The sequence below is a fragment of the Egretta garzetta genome, unplaced genomic scaffold (genome assembly GCF_000687185.1).
Source record: "Egretta garzetta isolate BGI_Z169 unplaced genomic scaffold, ASM68718v1 scaffold557, whole genome shotgun sequence".
NCBI lineage: Eukaryota > Metazoa > Chordata > Aves > Pelecaniformes > Ardeidae > Egretta > Egretta garzetta.
The window spans coordinates 1,822,401-1,841,764 of record NW_009260264.1 but is presented as its reverse complement, the minus strand read 5'-3'; the positions used below and the strand labels follow the sequence as shown (position 1 = coordinate 1,841,764).

Below are 19,364 nucleotides of genomic sequence, written 5' to 3'. Positions count from 1 at the left end.
CGCGCCCCGGCGCCCCGGGGCCCGCGGGGGGCCTCTCGGCCCCGCCGGGCAGCTGGCTGCCGCCTGGGGCTCGCAAGCGGGTGCAAACCTCTAACGAGCCGCCGAGGGAACCGGGCTGGCTTGGGCTGTGACTGGCAGAGGAATGCGAAGTATTTGACCAAAGCGATGAGCTGTCAGGAAGTAAGGTGCCTGTGTTCCTGTGTATAACAGGTATGTGCCAGCACATGACCGGCCGGCCGGCTGCTTAGGGTTGTTTATATATCTGTTACCTGCTCCCGTGTAACGTGTGGCCGCTAATATAGCTCTGAGGGCTTTTAAGAAAGAAGAGGTATCTGTGAGTTGGATAGGTGCACATAAAATCCTGTTAAGTTGTGATTGATGTGTGTTGTTTCACTGTCTTTAACATAGGAGTGACTGCGAGTTTTGTTTTGTGAATGTTTGGTGTCTCTGGCAACCTAGCAGCAAGCGACCATGAGTTAGTGTAGTACTTCCCAATAATTTGACAGATGAGGGTATCTTTCCTTCAGTCAGTTCCATCAGGCTCGCTCTACTGAAGTGTAGTTGTTGTTAGCTATGATGTACGGTTTCAGAGGCTGAAATATCAACCTGGAGACAAAAAGCAGCAGTGCAAACCTTTTATTTTTTTAGTATTGACTGTTAGGCAGGACTGGGCTTGCAATGGAAGCATAAAAGTTGAAGGTCTAAAACCAGTTGTGATCTGTTGCTCTTAGTCCCGTGGACTCTACTGACTTTCAGATACTGACCTGTCCAGAAATCTGGGGTTAAAGTTAGAGTAGTTTTGTGGTGCTTTGGAATGTTACTGCTTTTAATATTTGGTTGACATTAAGTAATGCTAACAGCCGGGCAGTGCAGGTTGCTGTCTGGTTAAAAACAGGAAGTAAGATATGAGAGACTGAGAGAGGTTTGGAGGGTTGGACGGATGGGGATGGGCAGGAGGCTGAGGAGGCCCTGTAAAGGAACAGAAGTGTGTAGCCAGTGTTCAGTGTATGACTCTGTTTATTGGGAACAGAAATTGTTACCATCCCATGACTTCTCTGAAAATAAGCTGGTAGCCTTAGCCTGTTTCTGGTAAACAGAACATAACCTCAATTAGATCTCCTATTAGCAAATGTGAAAATATAAAGAACTGAAATGGAGGCAAGCACTGGTCTCTTCTCCAAGACTGGAAGGTAAGTTGCGTGAGACAGGATCGAGGCCCATTAGCGGAATAGTGAGGAAGCTCGCATAGCATGTCTGTGACTAGTAAAGGCGTTGTGGTTGAAGGATGGTTGCCTCATTAATTGTTTATTAATGGTCACTAGCTCGTTATTACTTTAAGTTCTTCCATAAAATGTTTGTTCTTTAGGTGTTGGATGAGCAATGAAATTCGAACATTTACCTCCAAAACTAAGCAATTGATCTTCATCTACTTTCTTTATTGTGCCAGGTGTGAATAATTCACTAAATGGCATCAGCCACTTGTACCTTTGTAGAGCCTATAACTCTCTTTTTATATTGATTGAGAAGCTTATTATTAAAAGTTAGATCACTGTCCGAGCATTCACTTGGTGGATTTAAGGACTAGGTCAAGTCCTATTAATGATTTAGTCTTGCCTGGTATAAAAGCGTGTGTGCGTTTTGAAGGGCTGACAAAAATTATCAGCAGCTAAGCAAATACTGGATTGATCTGTCCCTGGCTCTGCAGCAGTTTAAAGAGTTGCTGACTGCTTCTGCTGTGTGTGTATTTAAACAGAAGCTCTCTTTTCATAGTCTATTGTCATATCCTCTCTGATATTACATAGGAGTCATAATGTTGAGTTTGAAATATGTCATTTCCATGACTACAGATTAATGTCAGAAAGACACTTACTGTTACTTGATTTCATCCAACAGACAGTGCAAGTATGTGAGAGCCCTTTCTAAGCTGAGTAGTTAAAAGCAGTTAAAGGAAAGCAGGTAAATATTATCCAAATAAAACATATGAAGGCCTTGCCTTTCAGGGCACAGGGCTTTTGGTTAGCACTCAAGAGTTTTCTTCTTGAACTCACTGTTTGGAACATGCTGCACACAATTCTAAAACTTTTTTTAACATTGTTTTTTAAATACTCAGTTAAACTGTTTTCACACCAGCAGAGTTTAGATAGCTTGGTGGTCAGGAGTAATATTTGACCTGGTTTCTGGTAATTAGAGGTGATCTCTTCTAATGGCAAGAAACTTGAAATCTGAGAAAAGACAGAACTTTACTTACAACTGAATTAAAAGTCCAAGTTATTTCATACTTGTTTCTAACATCATATTAGTATGGAAAGAGAGGTACATAAGTTCGAAATCTCAAAGAGAATATTTGTGATAGGTGTCTGATTGTGTTTTTCAGTGACTGTTTTCCTGTGCTTCCCTGTTCCTCAACCAGTTGCAATATATGTGCCTTTTTTATTGTGTATATATATAGTATATATATTGTGTGTATATATATATAGCAGATTGTGTTAGCTAGTAATATTGGATTTATTAGTCTTTTTCAGTGCCGGAATGATGGTGAGCCGTTGTGATGTGCTAGTGAATACCTTTCTGTGCTCTTTGTTGTCTTAGCACGTTGTGTGTTGATGCAAGGTAACTGTTTGGAGGGAGGAAAAAAAAAAGTCACAAAATTATTTTCAGCCAAGTCGGTTTCTTTAATATTGTCTGCTGATATATTTTTGAACCTTACTCTGCATCGAGGACATATGAGTGAAAACAGGGCTATGTGAGAATTATGGATGGAGAGCATTAAGATTTGTGGAATATATGTGTTTATTTTATAGGGGTTGTGAACACGTGGAACTAAGGAGCATGGTTGAAAGCAATGAAAAAATGGTTTAGTGTCCCCATAAGAGAGGACAAAGAGGAAGAGGATAGCGTGTGTCAGTTTTATGTGTTAGGAAGATCTGAGCTGAGAAAAGGTTGCGGGTTGGCTGTGTCCCATACTGTAAACTTCTGTACTTTGAAGTTTCCACCTCTCACCATTTCTTTCTTCACTGTACACAAGGGCAGGAACTCAGCTGAATCTTTCAAGCAGAGTCATGTTCAAGAAACACTTTTGCAGGTTCCAGGAAGGCTAAAGAAAGTACTCATGCATGAGGTGAGCACGGATCTGCTGAAGACATGATGTAGAATGGGAAAGGCGTAGAGCGAGCAGAGAGGAGTATGTGTCACTGAAGATGGAGTGTTGTACAAAAGAAATCTAGTACTAGATGTGGACAGCTGTCTGACGAAATGCATCTTCAAAACACTGACTTCCAGTGTTGGATTTTAAGACACTTTTTGCTGCTTTTTTGTCAGAGCTGTTATGTCTTTACAGTGAACGTGTAGTAGCGTTCTGTAGACTTCCTGATATTTTAATTTCCAAATCGCAGCATGCAGTCAAGAGTGATAATACTGAGATCGCATAATTACTTACCAAAGCTTTTAATGTGTGGAGTCACTGTACAGTCACAAAACTGTAATATGGAAGCCTTTGGTAGCTGGTCGGGTTAGCTTTGATGTTTCAGTTTTGCTACCCCACCATGTATTAACCACTGCCACAAGTCTCGAGTACGGAGTCTCAGTCTCATTTGCCGAAGTGTAAATGTATTGGTCAGAAGGTTCTGTGCCTCGCTCTGCCTCAGCATGTTTGTAAATTTAGATACCTCTAGAGCTTTTCCAGCAGGGTTGTCTGTCAGGCATGGATTTTGTGATCTCCATGAATATTTGCTTGTGTTTGACGAAGCTGGATCACGCATTCACAAAAAAAAGCCTTGTTTCTGTCCTGCTGATTTCCCAGGCAGTCTTCCGCATGAGACTGAGCCGGACTTTCCCTGCAACTACATCTTTTTGTGACTTAAGCAAGAGCTGGGAGACTTCCTTGTGCCTTTGACTTACCTGTTCATGCTTCAGAGTAAAGGGCTTCCTTAGTATTCTGGGTAGAGGGACAGCTGAGATTCTCTCTCATGTCTTGGTCAGGGGCTCAGCTTCATTTTAGTTCTTGCAACAAGAGCTGTTTTGGACTAAATTATCCTTGTAGTTGGCCACTCCCTTATTGCTCAAATGTATATTTAATTCCATTATTCAGAGTAAATCTTCTGGATGTTGAAGCACCAAATACATGAAGATCATTCTTTGAAGAGACATCTCTTTAGACATCTGTCTGATTTGATGAATTATATAGTAAAGTAGTATTACCTTTTTTAGTTTTGAGACTTCCAATGGCAGCTGTGTGTCTTGAGCTTGAAGTCCTTCTCCAGGCTTGGCTGCTTATGAAATATATATCGATCCAAGGGATTTTTTCAGGCTTTGGTTTCCACTTCAGTCTACTGTCAATTTTAAGTAGCTTCATTGGTGGAGCATGACACTTTTCTGATGTTTACATAACTTTTGCCTCAGTACTTGGTTTCACTGAGGATTTTGGGGAAAGGGTGGATAGTCCTCCTGTTATGGGGTATTCAACAAGATTTTTCAATGGTAGAGGTACATTTCCGCTAAGGATGGCTTTTCTTTGTTTTGCGTTGAAGTGGTAAAATTGACATAGATTTCTCTGGTTAACAATTGTCATTTTTTAATTCATCAGTTTTGAGGGATTTGTACGAGTTGCAGAGCTACTGTTCTAATTACAGATACTCAAATATGCTAGGTAACTTATGTGTAAGTAAGGTCTCTGGAGACCTTATTGCGGCCTTTCAATATATAAAGGAGGCTTATAAGAAAGATGTAGAGAGACTTTTTAGAGACACTGGAACAGGTTGCCCAGAGAAGTTGGAGATGCCCCATTATTGGAAGTGTTCAAGGTCTGGTTGGACAGGTCTAGTGATGGGGTTTAGACTAAATGACCTTCAATGGTCCCTTCCAACCCAAATCATTCTGTGTTTCTATGATTCTACTGCCTGCAGTCAATGATAGGGAGATGACTTGTTTACTTTTCCCTAGAACCATATGTAAAAATCACCTACAGTGTCTAATTCATAAACTTACTTAGCCCAGCGTGCTGTTGCAAACTGCAGCAATAGGCGTTGCTACTTATGGGTTGCATGCAAGTCTAGCTGTTCCCGGTGACCATTCTCCTTGTATGCTCTGGCATCTGCAGTTGTGTGAGGTGATGTGCACTTCAACATCATCTTTCCTTTAGTGTCTGTAAGGGAAGTTGAGTAATCTCTCTTCAGATCTGTTGGCCCAGTCTGTGTCGCTAATCTCAAGTGGAAACAAACACAGAAGTTTGCCGCTTGCAGCTTAAAGAAGCACTTTCTTTTATCTGTTTTAAACCAGTCTCTGACTAGTTTCGGGGAGTGCTGTCTGTTGTGGGATTTTGTGATTAACAGTTAATCAGTCACCTTACCCACTGCCTTCCTGAATCTTTGCACTTTGATTGTATACCCCCCTCAGCCTTCTCTTTTCCAAGTTAATGTCAACCTTGTTAGTCCCCTAGGGCAGCTGCTTTATTCCCTTAATTATATTATCTTCCTTCTCTATGCTTTCACTTAATTCCACCAAGTCTTCCATGAAACGTGGGTGCCAGAACCGCACCCAGTACTGAATATGTAGGCATATGAGGATTTTATGGAGAGTCAAAACAGTGTCCTCTGTGTTGTTCTTGATCACCTTCCTAGTGGTGCCCAGTATTTTATTGCTATTTCTGTCGGCTGCTGCTTGCATTGAGCTGATGTTTAAGAGAATCATGAGTGGTGATAGAAGATCTCTCTCATGAGCTGTGGCTGCCAAACTTTAGTTTAGTGTCACATAAGCATAGTTTAGCTTTCCCAAGATTCACCACCTTTCATTTGTCAGTGCAGAAGCTCATCTGTCATCTTTTGTCCACTGGGTTTTGTGAGGCCCTTCTGTAGTAGCTCACCATTGGTACGGCACTTAACTGCCCATTTGATTACTTGGATAAAGTTCTCCATTGGCATGTAGATCATTCAGTTCAATAAGGAAAAAGAAACCCACCAAAAAAAACCCCCTCAAAACCCCGAGAAATACTCAATAAATATATTGTCAAAGCAAATTCTGTCTTTAAAATCTGCAGCTATCAAGGATCAGGTAAGTTTTTCTGCATACAGCTGAACAATGTGTGATAGGTCTTGCTGCCAATATTCAAGTCTTGAGCAGTTTAATTTCTGATTTGTATTGTTTGCAGTATCTGATAGTAAGACTGCTTTGGTTTATATTCAGGTTATTAATTACAACTTAAATTTTACACTGACTGCTGTTTACTAAATTAGTAGCCAGTCATGCAGTTTTATTAATGCCTTTGTTAGACTGTATAGTTCCTATTAGAAGTTTTTGCCCAGACCAGATGCCAGAAAATACTCACGTTTTTTGAGGTTCATCCATTCATGAACCCAACCAGCCAACTGTAAGACAGAAAACAATTTTTTTGGTAGACAAGGTGAAGCCCCTCTAATCTTTAGATCTTCTGAAACCCAGAATAGTTGGTAACTCCAGCTCATCTCAAACTGCTTCATAGCTTTACATTCGTAATTGGTATGTTTCTTTCAAATTAGTTACTGTTTAAGTCATGTTTTGTTAGGTAGTATTTTGTATTCTGAAAGTTATTAGTGTATTATTCTGAATAAACAAGCTGGTACTGATTCCATTTTTATGGTTATAACAGTTATTTAGCACGACCTGAGTGGAATAGCACTGGATGAGCTTTTCTTCAAGATATATCTGTAGTGGTGGAGGAGGGGTGTAATTCAAACTGTGGCCTTAACTTAATTCCCCTCTCCCCTTAAGTACTCTTCACTTTTCACGCTTGCCACTATTGGTTATAAAGTTTTTGCTGAGTTTGGGGAAGAGTCAAGAGTAGGAACAGAACTTCAAGAAGAGACTATAGGCACGATGGATTTCAAACTGTGTACAGTGGTGTACTTTTGTTTGTTAGGATAATTTTAGGGATTACTTTTAATAACAACTATTTTTTTTCCTGAAATTAATGCTGTTGTGATATGAACTCTGAGAATATTATGAGGCACTTGTAACTTGTGGCATGGATTGGGGTTATTTGTAATTTTGGTATGATCTTCATTTTGTTTTTGCAGGTTTGGACTAAGCAACAAATTTGAAGCAGAATTTCCTTCATCTTTAACTGGAAAGGTGAGTATCTGTAAATAGGAATTTGGAAATAGAGTTAAGATTTTATTACAAAAACAGGAATTCCAGGTGTAGGCCATTGTAAGAGTAATAAATTGCACTGCTGTGGTACAAGTTTGGTTTTTGGGTTTTTTTTCCCTTGTAGGTTGCACCTGAAGAATTTAAAGCCAGCATCAGTAGAGTGAACAGTTGTCTTAAGAAGAACCTTCCAGTTAATGTACGATGGCTATTATGTGGATGCCTTTGCTGCTGCTGCACTTTAGGTTGTAGTATGTGGCCAGTTATCTGCCTCAGTAAAAGAGTAAGTTGAACTGCTCACGTAATTTTTTATAGTTAAGAGTTGTACTGGGTTTGTTCTCATTTTGTTGTGGTTTGGTTTTTTTTTTTTCTCTCCCACCTTTAAATGCTGTGTGCTAGAACTTGTTTGGATCTGTTTGGTTTCATACATCTTGATATCAGTTGTCTGTCAAAGTAGTTAGTTACAACAGACACCAGTCAGAACTTTGAGCCACTCAGTGAGTGGTAGTATAGCTGAATGTCTCTGCTAGAACCGTGTACTGTACAGCACTTACTATTATTGAAGTATCTTTCAACATACTTTTTTAATAGCTTCATCTTTGTGATACCCTTTTTGGGGTTATCAGAACTTGGCAGTGATTGAGCGGCAGTTTGTTTTGAGGAGCTTCTGATTACACTGTGGCCCAAACAGCCATACATTTTTGTTTAAAAAGGCAATTTTATAAAAGATAATAATTGTTTTTTTTTTTTTTGGATTTTCCTTCCGAGCTGTAGATAAGTAAGACTTTTTTTTTTTTTTTTTTACATTAAGAACTAGAAAGTTTTTTTTATCTGTGTACACTTGGCACTTAGTGTATTGTTCACAACAGAAGCTCATTGCATGTGCCTGTTTTTCACTTCCTTTCCCTCAGTGCAGTTAATTAGGCTACTCTCCCATCTCTTCTGTTTTCATGTGTGTAAAAATGGTCTTTGGCTAGTCCTATTTCACTACTCCGCAAGAAGTCTCTGTGCCTCCCCATCCTGTCCTCTCTATTAGTCCTGTTCCTCATTCCATCTCGTGGCAATGCATGTGTATATTCTCTCTTGTGTAATACCTCTTAATGCTACAAATTGCGGCCAGTTCAGTACACTGAACATCATCATGATTTTCTTTATCAAAGTCCTCATTTTACAGAGTCAGTAAATCAAGGCGTTCTAAAAAATCTATTTGTAGGATGAACACTGATCATAACAAAACCTGTATGCGTTTTTGTATCATCTAACTTCCTGTGTTAAGATCTTAATGCTTAGTCCCTTTGAGAGATTACTTAAGGCTAGTTTTAATTGTATACAAAATAAGGTAGAAAAGCCTCCTGGTAACACTGGAGTCTGTGGAGAAGAAAAAAAAATGTTGGCATCAGTGTGAATTATATCAAATGTTAGGTTTCCTGTCTTCAAGCTGTCACAAACTAGTAAGTCTCCTGTAGCATGATTGTATATCCATATCCTGAAAGTCTGTTACAAGAAATTAGAATTTGCTGATTGCTTCAACAGCTAAGTTGGTGACTTAGCTTGCAGAGAAGAGCACCTTTACCATTCTAGGCCTAGCTCTGTTCATTACAAACACAAGGGAAGCTTGCGTTGCTACTGTCTGTGTTTAACTTCTAAAGGAGAAAGCTTCTGGTACTCTTTAGTTTGACCCATTTTTTCTCATGTAATGTGCTGTTGTATCAGGAAATGACAGCAGGATGTAACATGGTAGGGACTGGTGCCCCAAGCCCTCATCTTCTAAACCGGGGCCTCTTAATCTATTACCAGAAGTCACAAATAATCAACTTTGTATACATTGTTAAACAAAGTCAGAAAAAAGGTAAGGGCTTGTAGCATCTGGGGCTAGAAAACAGTCTGAAGCTGAGGAAGGAGGTTCTGTGTGGGAACCCAGTGAAGCAATAGTTAGAGAAGTGCTTCCATTGAAGTTTGCATGGGATAGGAGTTAAGGTAAGCTCCCTTCCAAAAGGATAAATCCAGAAAAAAAACCCAAAACAAAACCAAACCCATGGATACTCTGTTCAGAGGAGGCTGGAAAGAGGTTAGTAGTGTAATTGTTGCTGTAATATACAGACTGCATAAAGACAGAAGAGTCTCAGAAAGAGAATGAACAGCAGGAGCAAGGACAGAAACTTGGGGTTGAAGTTTCAGAAGTCACCCTAGAGGTATGGCCCAGACTGTTGCATTTTTCCTGTTAAAGCTGGTCCCAGGAGACATTTAAGGACCTTTGTGCCTTTTCCTGCACTTAAGATTGGGGGACTCAGGCTGAAGCTTGGATGCCCAGCATTAGTGAAATTGAGGTTAAGACTGAGCTGCCTAAATGCGGTATCTTGTGATGGTGGGGATGGCATAGCAGCACTAGATGCTGATGGCACTGAATACCTGTGTTTAGGCAGTTTGGTTATTCCTCTGGAATGCAAATCATTTAAGTCAATATGGAGGCTTCAGATCTTGTGGCAACATCATTTGTCCATGTCAGCAGCTCAGCAAATGGATGTCTGCTTGGAAGGTTGTCTGTCAGAGAACCCAGAACTTGATGTTGGTTAGGCATCTGGAGAGTATAATATAGAGACGAATTAATTAACTTGTGTTCTTAAAGACAAACTGAAAGGGACAAGAATGTTTTCCCAAACTATAATTCTTAATCCTGGACCTGGCTGGGAAGGACTGGTAGAAGAGGTAAGGAGGAAAGCTGTCGAATATTTTCAAGGATGTATTTGCAGATTCTAGTATAGGAGACAAGCAGAAGAACTTGTAATGTTTCCAGTCAGGGCTACTACTCACAGAAAAGCAGTGAAAAGTTACTGCCACTTGAGTTGCTTGAATAGGTATGGGTGGATTCAAGTTTATTTCTTGGTAGACCCAGATCAGGAAAGTACGAAGTGATTTAAGTCGTTTAAATCCCTCTTACCTGGAATTACAGGTTTTGTACCCTTTAAGATGTCAGTACTGAACTGCATCTGCAAGCTTATAAGATTTTTCTTTTTAATGCATGACTTCCCATCAGTTTGTGTCAAAGTGCTGTGACAGGTGCAGGAAACTAACGGTATGTATTTGCCTAGAAGCGGGGAAAGTGAGAGACGGTGTGTGATGTGAATTACCTGGAGCTGCTCAGCAAATTGACAGCAGTTATAAATACAGCCTGCTTCATCTAGGTTCCAGTCTGTGCTTTGCTGAGTAGATTCCAGTAACACTGTGACAATAAGCCACTTCCTGTTCTTCCACTAAAAAAAAAATTAAATCCATAGACTGTTTTGGTTTGCTGCTAGTGCCACAGTTTTGCTGATACGTAGCAGACTAATGTATTCAGTGTGAAGTAATCGCTTATGTTTGCACTCTTATACTGCTCATCTCTGACTCTACTGTGTCTTGGAAGAGGGTTGTGTTGGTCAAATATGATCTTTCACGCTTTGACTTCCTCAGATCTCCTTTCACTGGCCAGACTCCAGCTATAACAGCCAGGAATCACTTCTTGAGGAAACAGGGATCTAGGATGACATGTGCCTGTTTCTTCCCTTCAACTATTAAATACAATGGATTCTTTCCCACTGACACTCGTAATATAAGAGTTGTAACAAATGACCAATAAATAAAAGGTTATTTATTTTATAGTACTTGCACTTGTCTGAGAAGTGTTGCTCAGAGAACTTTGCTAATTTGGCCCTGTCCTAAGTGACTCCTAGTGAAAGGACAGTTACTTAGATTTGGCCTGTGTTTCATCCTTTGCTGCAGTGATCACAAAAGACTCCTGAGACTGTATAATTGGAGAGTGTGATTTCTGAAAGCAGGATGGGAGTGTTCCCATGTAGAGCTGAAATTTATGTAGAACATGTTTTAATTGCACAATAAGAATAAACCAGTCATCATCTTTGCTCTTTCCTCCTGAAATAGAAGACTAACAAATTTGTTTTGTTGAATTGTGTATACAGTGAGCTAACAAGTGGGAGTGTTTCAAGTAAAGGATTTTATTAAATGAAACAACAATTTCAACTCTACAATTGCTTACTCTTAATACAGAAGAGTAATTTTTCTCAGAATGAGCAATTAAGAAACACCTGTTTTAATGAGGATGAATCAATCTGCCATGCTCTTAAATTGCTGGTATACTTCGCAGCTCTTTTTCAGAGAAACATTTTTTTAAGGTTCATGTAGACAAAATAAAAGCTGCAGCTTCAGAGTTTGTGAAGTTACAATCATTCTTTTAATCTTTCTCTGTATTCTGTATTTTTACTGCCTCTCATTGACTGTTAAAATTCTAACATCGAATGTAAATACGATTTTTGAAACTAGTCAGTTAGTGAAAGTTTGTGTTTAATGGGAATATGTACTTATTTTTGTGCAGGGAAAAATAAGTTATGGGTTTGTCTCCTTAAATCAGCAGGTGCTTCAAGCTAGGAATTTATTATCACAGACATTTGTAAGTTTAATTGTTAATTATATCACTTTAATGCATTTCCATGCAATGAAAGCTTTCCCTTCACTGTATTTTTCTTTTCAGTGCTTTGTTCAGTGCTAGTTTTGGAAGTCTTTGTACAGTATTGTTTCCTTCCTTCTTTTGCATTGAGGTATTTGAGAAAAAGCCTGCTACTCTTCACCAGTAGAATAAATGTTTAATTTGATTCAATATCTTATTGCCTCTTTCCTTTTATGTGGTCTTGATTCAATTTTAATGAATAAATGCTGCAAGAAAATTACATGAAATACAGTCCCTCGTTTGTAGATCTAGATCGTCAATGATCTTCAGCAGTTTTACTCATAGATTGTACTGTCCTTTCTGGGATAAGTTCCAGATTGTACAAATGAACATTAAGTCTTTAAGTTATTGTTCTTTAAAGAAAAAGAATGACATAGTGAATTATAATTCAGAAAGCACTACAGGCTGAGGTGCCCATTTGAAGCTGCTTTTTCAAATGAATTGACACTCATTTTCAGTATTAACTAAATGCTGTAGTTCCCGATGTGTAAATAGGATAAATAATTTCAACAGAAATGGTAACAATGAAAGCTATGATAGAATTGCAGCACTGCTAGATTTCTTAAAAGCTGGTATTGTACATGTAAATTGCATGTTTCAGAAGGTTCATGGGCAATCTTTTAAAATGAACAGAATGAGATATTTAATAGTGATCTGCATTAATACTTTCAAGAGCTACTTGTTTGTTTGTGAATTCACACAAAGCTGATGAATGCTGCTTAAGCCTCGTCATTAGTTGTCACTTACATAGCAGTTTACATCTTCAGAGTGCTGTATAAACATAAGTTAATTACAACGTCCAAAGTATTGATTAATTTAAGTATGTGGTGGAGGAGCTGGAATGAATTTTCTTAAATACAGTAGTCTTGCTTGTCAGTGGATGATACTGGCATTAAAATACATTAGCTCTGTTTATTGAAGCCATGAATACATCACACTTATTTTCAAAACTGAAGAAAATATATATTTTTCTCCTCTGCCTATCTGCTGGGGAGTTGGTACTGGAGATACTCTAATACCATACTGGTTTTCCAAGCAGTTTCTCAAGGCAATTACAGAAAGTGCCTTGTTTTTGAAGTCTCTGTTGCAAGAAGTTACATTGTAATCCAGTTTGGAAGAATCTTTAAAATTGTAAGATATTTATTATGTTTATCCTAATCATGTAGTCTCTGTATTGGCTCTAGTCAGCTTAGTAAAACTTTTTTAAAGTAGAGCTTGTATGTATCAAATATGCATTCTTGACCATTGTCTTCAAATATATTCAGAGGTCTTTAAAATCACATACATCACATCTCTTTTTTTTTTTTTTTTTTTTTTTTTTTTTTATTTTTTTAATATTAGCCATGAAATGAAAGCTTTAAAAGAAACAGAAGATTCAGACCTGGTATATTTTTCTTTGAAAATTGTTCACTATAATTTTGGTCAGAAGAGTCACTAAGTCCTCCACATACTGAACTCAAAGTGGCAAAGCTTGTAGAACACTGTAAATGTGTAATCATCATGTGTATAGCTCTGTGATTATTATTTTTTCCCTGTCTCTGAAGTCAGATTTTATTTCCTTCAGAGCACCCTGCAAAGGTTTTCGTGTACTTTCCTAAAGGGTGCAGTAGTGAGTCGGTGCATAGCAACGTGTGGGAGCAGATAGTTCTGCCATGTCTTTTAATTTGCAAACCTGCTTGGGGGGAGCAGGGCATTAAGATTGGCATGAAGAATACTTACAAATGTAAGTAAATCACAGAATACTACTTTGGTTTTTCAGAGGTCAAATGCAAATCCTTTAGTACTTAAAAAATATGTATTCTAAAGTTAAATTTGTAATTTCATGTATTCTTAATAATATTAATCTTAAATGCAGCATATATCTTTGGTTTCTATAGTGAATATTCTAAACACTATTTAAAATTGCCTTTGTAACAATATCTCCAAACATTCTAATATTAATCAAAATAATGCATGTAGGATTAACAGTTCCATGTTATAGTGCCTTTTACATTGTGATGACTAAGGTATCTAGAGGGAGCCATAGATCATTCAGTGGTTTGGTTTTAATATTACTTTTTGTATTGCTTTTCATGTCCAATCTGACATGTTTCTGAAAAAAAACCCAAATGTGAGCTAGTTGAAATTTGCATAGAGCTATTTTGAAAGACCATGCTAAAGATGGTCTAACTAATTGTCAGTTTTGGAAATCAGGTTAGGAAGGGTCATTTTTAGGATTCTGTCTTTAGCAGCTTGTAGATGATGCTAAATAGGGAACACAGGCAAACACTGTTGAGGAAAGACTTGGAATGCAAAATTATCTGAAATTCGTATGACAAAATTACAATAAGTAGAAAGCACTTCAGTGAACAATAATTTGTTAGACTCTTAGTGGAAAACAAACATAAAACTAGAGTGGGCTGCTGGTGAGTGTGAGGTAGTGACACTTCTGTGCCTCTTCTCTTGCTTTTTCTCAAAGTAGTCTTGCTCTGGCATGTATTCACTTTAACAAATAAACCAGGGTAAAACATAATTTTCTGTGTAAGTGGAACACTCTTAGTAACTCAAGCAGTGTGTATAAACAATATAACTTGTTATTTAACAACAAAAAAAAGTAGTTCAAGAAATGTGATTGCTGACAAAACAGTTGGGAGGATAAGGGGCAGTTCTACAAAAGAGAAGACTGAAGGAGTTGATAAGTGTACCAAACATACGCGTAAAGTGGAAAGTGATTAGGTACTTTTCATTTTGTTCCTGATAAAAATATTTTTTGCTGAATTTTGGAATAAATTGCTAAATTTGGAACAAGAATGATGATGGTGATGGAAAATATTTTTTTAAGTAGCCAGATTTATTTTATCTAAACTGGTTAACTAGCTACAGGATCAACCTGCTTGGGATTCAGTAATTTTCTGGTTTAATCCTAGACAGGCAAGGCACTGCAGAGGTTGTCTTTTTCAGAGGAATCGTTCTCTTCAACATGCATGCTAGTGAAGCACTGGATTTTTACAGGGCCTTCTAGAGTTATTTTGTTAAGTTGTGCTGTCTTTCAGTCTTTCTGGCCATGTAGCTTCTCTTCCATTCTTGGCCTCTGCCCCTAGATACTCCTAACAGTAGGAGTCAAAGGCTTCCTACATATAAATTAAACCTGGGAGCGTTCCTAGGAATTGGTGCTTTATAATCTGTACTCAGAGAGAGGTCCCTGGCAGGCCCTGGATCTGTATTGTGTAACAATTCCTAGGCATTATCAGACTGGTCTAGGCACTATGAGTGGTTCGGAGGTTATGAAACCTTGTTGATATAGATGTAAGGTGTTGCCTGCCAGCTGGCTTCTAGTGAATGGGAATGTTTCTGGGCACAGTTTCCTTTCCTAATAGAGATGTAACCTGAGATTGTTTAGTTTTTCCACCTGTGCTGGACTTGAACTATGTTCCATAGCATACTACTGGATATTTTGGAAATAAATGACGGAGACCCAGATTAACATCTCTGTAACTTTAAAAGAGAAGATGGAAGTGAAATTTTCATCCATTTTCAGTTTATAATTTCCCACCGTGGATGACACCAGATGAGCTATTTGGTGAAGATTTAGTCCTATTTTCATCCCTGTTATGGTCAATTCCATCTTATGTGTTCATTTTCTGTGCCCCTTTCTGTGAGAATGTCTTTCAGCAGTAGGTGGATGCTTTAGATTGTCATGGTCAGATTTGAATAATTTGTTTGGAGGGAACGGAGCTTCATGGTTTTTGTTTCCTTATAATGACAGAGAATTGGAACTAGAATTTAATCCTAGAATAAGGGAGTTACAAATATTTATTTACAAGTTCAAGTAACAACATTAGTTATAATCCTGATGCTTCATGGATCAGTTCAACATCTGTCTGCCTTTGAAATGTGTTTTTCTGCATGTCAATTAGGCCTTCTCAAGGGAAGCGTGTTAATTTTGCCAAGGTCAAGAACATTTCTTCTACAAGGCTTCTCCATAGTATGAAGTTTTCACAGTGGTTGGCTCTAGTTGCTGTCACCTCATTACAGAAAATAGCTAGCTACACTTATTTGGTGACCTAGCTCTTCCAGAACAGCTAAAATATCCAGTGGCTAAAATACCAAGTTAGCATCTTGAGTCTTTTGGATTGTTTATATTTGAGAGGAAATTTATGTAAGACTTTTGTAATCAACTTTTAGGAACATTCCTTGATAATTGTTCTCTGCCACATGTTTCTGCTGCAGACCAAAATGACTTTGGAAAATACTCATCCGCTATCTATCAGTTAATACATTGGTGATACTACTACAAGATGTTCTCCATTGTACTCCTGGATTATGTACATGGGGTGTATGTTTCTGTTCACCTTCTCCATTCTCCACATATTTAATGGCTTTAGTGCTTTCTTAAACAGTCTAGGAGTTTGAGAATCAAGGTAACCAGACTCTCTGAGGAATAGTCTTTGGCATAGACACTAAAAACTGTTACATGCAGTAATGTCAAATAATGCTGCTCTCCTCTTTATATCAGCAGACAATGTGGTGGAAGAGACCTTTCCGAAAGTGGTTGATGTGATTTGATTCATTAAGCTTTTAATTAATCTCTCTGTGATGTACCAACCCAGGCTTGAGACCCATAAAAATTAGGTCAGTTTATGGATCATGTGAGGATATGGGACAATATCTTCAGGGCTGTCTTTTAGAACCAGAAGTTTCCCTGAGGTCAACTTGATGTTGTCCATTCTTCCACTCCAGCATTCTGCTGATTGTGTTTCTCTTTGCCTGATCAGGAGCTTTGATCTGTGCTTTGGTCTGGGCTCGCTTTCTGCCCAGGATCATCTGTAAGGTAAGACAAAAGACGTGGCGGTTATTTCAAGACTGTACAAAAAGCACCAGGATGCTACATTTATTTCCAGGTATTCTTCAATCTGTGTAGTATGGATTTCACTCACTTTCTTGCATGAATGCTGCAGTGGCTTCTGGGATGAGCACCCTTAAATAGTCTCTAGTAAGAGATATCCTAGCTGCTAATAGGAAAGACAATGCAAGATACATCTATGTGGTTGCACAGACCCCTTTTCAAACTACTGTGCGTGCTGCAGCAGGTATTCCAGGATGTCAGGGTCTGAAATCAACTCGGGTTTCACCTTTGTCATCTTTGCCCTTCACAAATAGAGAATTTCTTAGTAAGATGGGAATCTTACCAATTTAAAGTTTCTAAAGGGTTTATTTGTGATACAGTGTTCAAGGTGGGGACTTTTTCAGCACGGATAAAGATATATATATATAACTGTTGTGGGTGTTCTGAGTACAGCTTTGGCATTTTTGTGGCACCAATATGGACCTCAGAATTGACTTGGGGGATGTTCTGGCATGTTGAAAGTCAGCATACAGTTGTGTGACTCGGTTATTTTCTAACTTTTATATTTTGTTGTTTGTGCTGATAACTAAATTTCTGGGGTACAAATTTTGTAGTCAGGTATATCTTTGTTTGGAGAATGAACAGCAATTCCTGCGTCCATCATTTCTCTCTTTGAGTGAATACAAAGACAATTAATACAAATTAATTGTAATACAAATTCTGGCCATATGAGAATCAACAAGAATCTGCTTAGATTGGTCTCTTAGTATTTTGAAATTTGAGCATGAAGGTTATTTTTTCAGGGCAATATTCAAAATTATTAATACTTGATTGGGGTAATGTTTTATATGAAGGAATTTGAAAAACTCTGCATAGTATTTATTGGGCTAATGTTGCACTACATTTACGTATGTTTTAGAGTTTTCAGAAGAGCAAAGATCAGATGCATGTAGTGGGAGATTCTTTGGTTGTTCCCAGACAACCACAAATAAAATTGATAGTGGAGGATAGCGCTGTTACTGTCTACGTTTTTTTCCCCACTTAGATAAAGACAAAGGGAGGTACTCAAATTAGCACCGTTTTGGGAGTCATGTAAGATCCTTTTGTTTAATATTGTACCAGTCATTTACTGATTTACAGCAGGAGTTGGGGGGACTTTGGCCCATTCACTAGTGCAGTTTAGTGCAGCGTGCATGTTCCAGGTTGTGCGCAGCAAGAGGGGGCCCTGTGGCTGCACAGCCTCCCAGTCCAGACCGTAACTGCAGCTGGAATTGTAAGCTAACTTCACTAGACCCTGCAAAGCCATAACAGAAAGGTCTTGCAGTTGGTCATACAGGTAACACACTATTTGTATTCGATACTGCCTTCTTTCTCCATGAAAAGTTCATGCTTGACCTTCCTGGTTTTTTTTTTTCCTTTTTCTTCCATGTTTAAGGGCAAAACTTTATTTTTTAATTGGGAGCAATAAGCATTGGTGAAAGTGTATTCTGAGTTTGGGGCTTTTTTGGTAGTCTCGATTTTTCAGAAGACACTGTCAAACATGAATATCCTTAAAGAATCAGTTGTTTTACAGGAACGTTTCATTAAACTTAGCATCTAGATAGTTGATTGAAGAGGTTATTTCACGAAGTTCTGTGGATAACATTGAAGACTATTGCTTTTTTCATGGAGTATGTTACAAAGTATACTTTCCTGTCATTGGTATGCTAAAAAGTGTACTTGAATTGCAGTTTTAGCTTTGCTCAAATATTGGACAGGTTTTTTTAGGAAAAAAATTTTTAAAGCTGGATAGTATTAAATCTTCCTAATAAGCAAGTCTCTCTTCCACTTAATTTGTGCTTTTGTTGTGGCTAACAAATAATTTGCTGTATGGGTTTTTCTGTACACCATTGATAGAATATATAAGCTTGTCATCCTAGTGTGCTGGAAATGCTACACTCAAATCAAGTGTTCCTTTCTGGTTTTGTATATCCTCACCTGCTCCTCACTGTAAATCATTGAGATGTCAAGAGCAGTGATTAATTAAGCTGCACGTGCAAGTGCTTTTTTTCACCTGTCAAGTAGGAAGAAAACTTACTATAGTGAATTGTGTGATACTGTTTAATTCATTTCTTTTTATTCCAAGCTCTGAGGTTTGCAGAAATATTTTTACAGTCTAATTTTCATTAACATTTCTGTATTGATAGTATGGTGAGATTTGGGAGTTATGACTATACTGAATTACACTACAGGAAGGATCGTATTTGAGGCTTTGGGAACATAAATAATTGTCGTCGCGAGGCTGCATGTGTGTTTATCTCATGCTAGTCAAATGATTTTAAACTGGTTTCTTATTTAAATAAACCAATTAATAGTATGTAACCGCCTATCAGTTTCTTATTTATGTGTATGTATTGTAATATATATGTAATTTTATTGGAATTTGAAAAGCTTGGATGTTTTTCACACTCTCTGGGGCAAACAATGAAATTAAATTGTATAGTGATCTTAATCTGTTATTAAAAGGTCCTGGAAAGGAAGATTACAAGGTAGATTCAGGTTTTGAATCGGTTTTGCCATTGGTTTAGCAGCGGGTGGGCAGGCAGATGCCTGCTCAGAGTAGAACCTATTGCCATTTTTCACCATTGATAGAGTAGCCTTTCAGAGTCAATGAGCTCTGTCAATGTGAGCTTGTCAAGGCTACAACTTCATAGACCTGAGAGGCGGTTTGAGAGGTCAGCCCTTTTCAGGTTTGCTGTGATGCAAATGAACTTTAATGCTTAAACAACTATTGGAATTTTTATGTCTGCTCCTTGTTCTTTTTTCTTCACAAAGTCATTGACGAGACATTCAGTGCTTTTTAAATTGGAAGTTGCATTGTGCTAAAGACCTAGTACAGATTTACGGAGGGCTGAAAGCAGTTAGATCATGTTCTTTTCATGG

General features: G+C 38.2%; 1 protein-coding gene across 1 annotated transcript in view; it reads left to right on the top strand.

The window, feature by feature from the left end:
* Window positions 1–3,098: 3,098 nt before the first annotated feature.
* Window positions 3,099–19,364, top strand: part of CHIC2 (cysteine rich hydrophobic domain 2) — a 26,757-nt gene continuing 10,491 nt past the window's right edge. Inside the window, exons 1-3 of the mRNA XM_035897672.1 lie at window positions 3,099–3,118; window positions 7,047–7,101; window positions 7,244–7,399. Coding sequence (XP_035753565.1) covers window positions 3,114–3,118; window positions 7,047–7,101; window positions 7,244–7,399 — 216 coding nt within the window. The 5' untranslated portion in view covers window positions 3,099–3,113. The remainder of the gene's footprint in view (window positions 3,119–7,046; window positions 7,102–7,243; window positions 7,400–19,364) is intronic.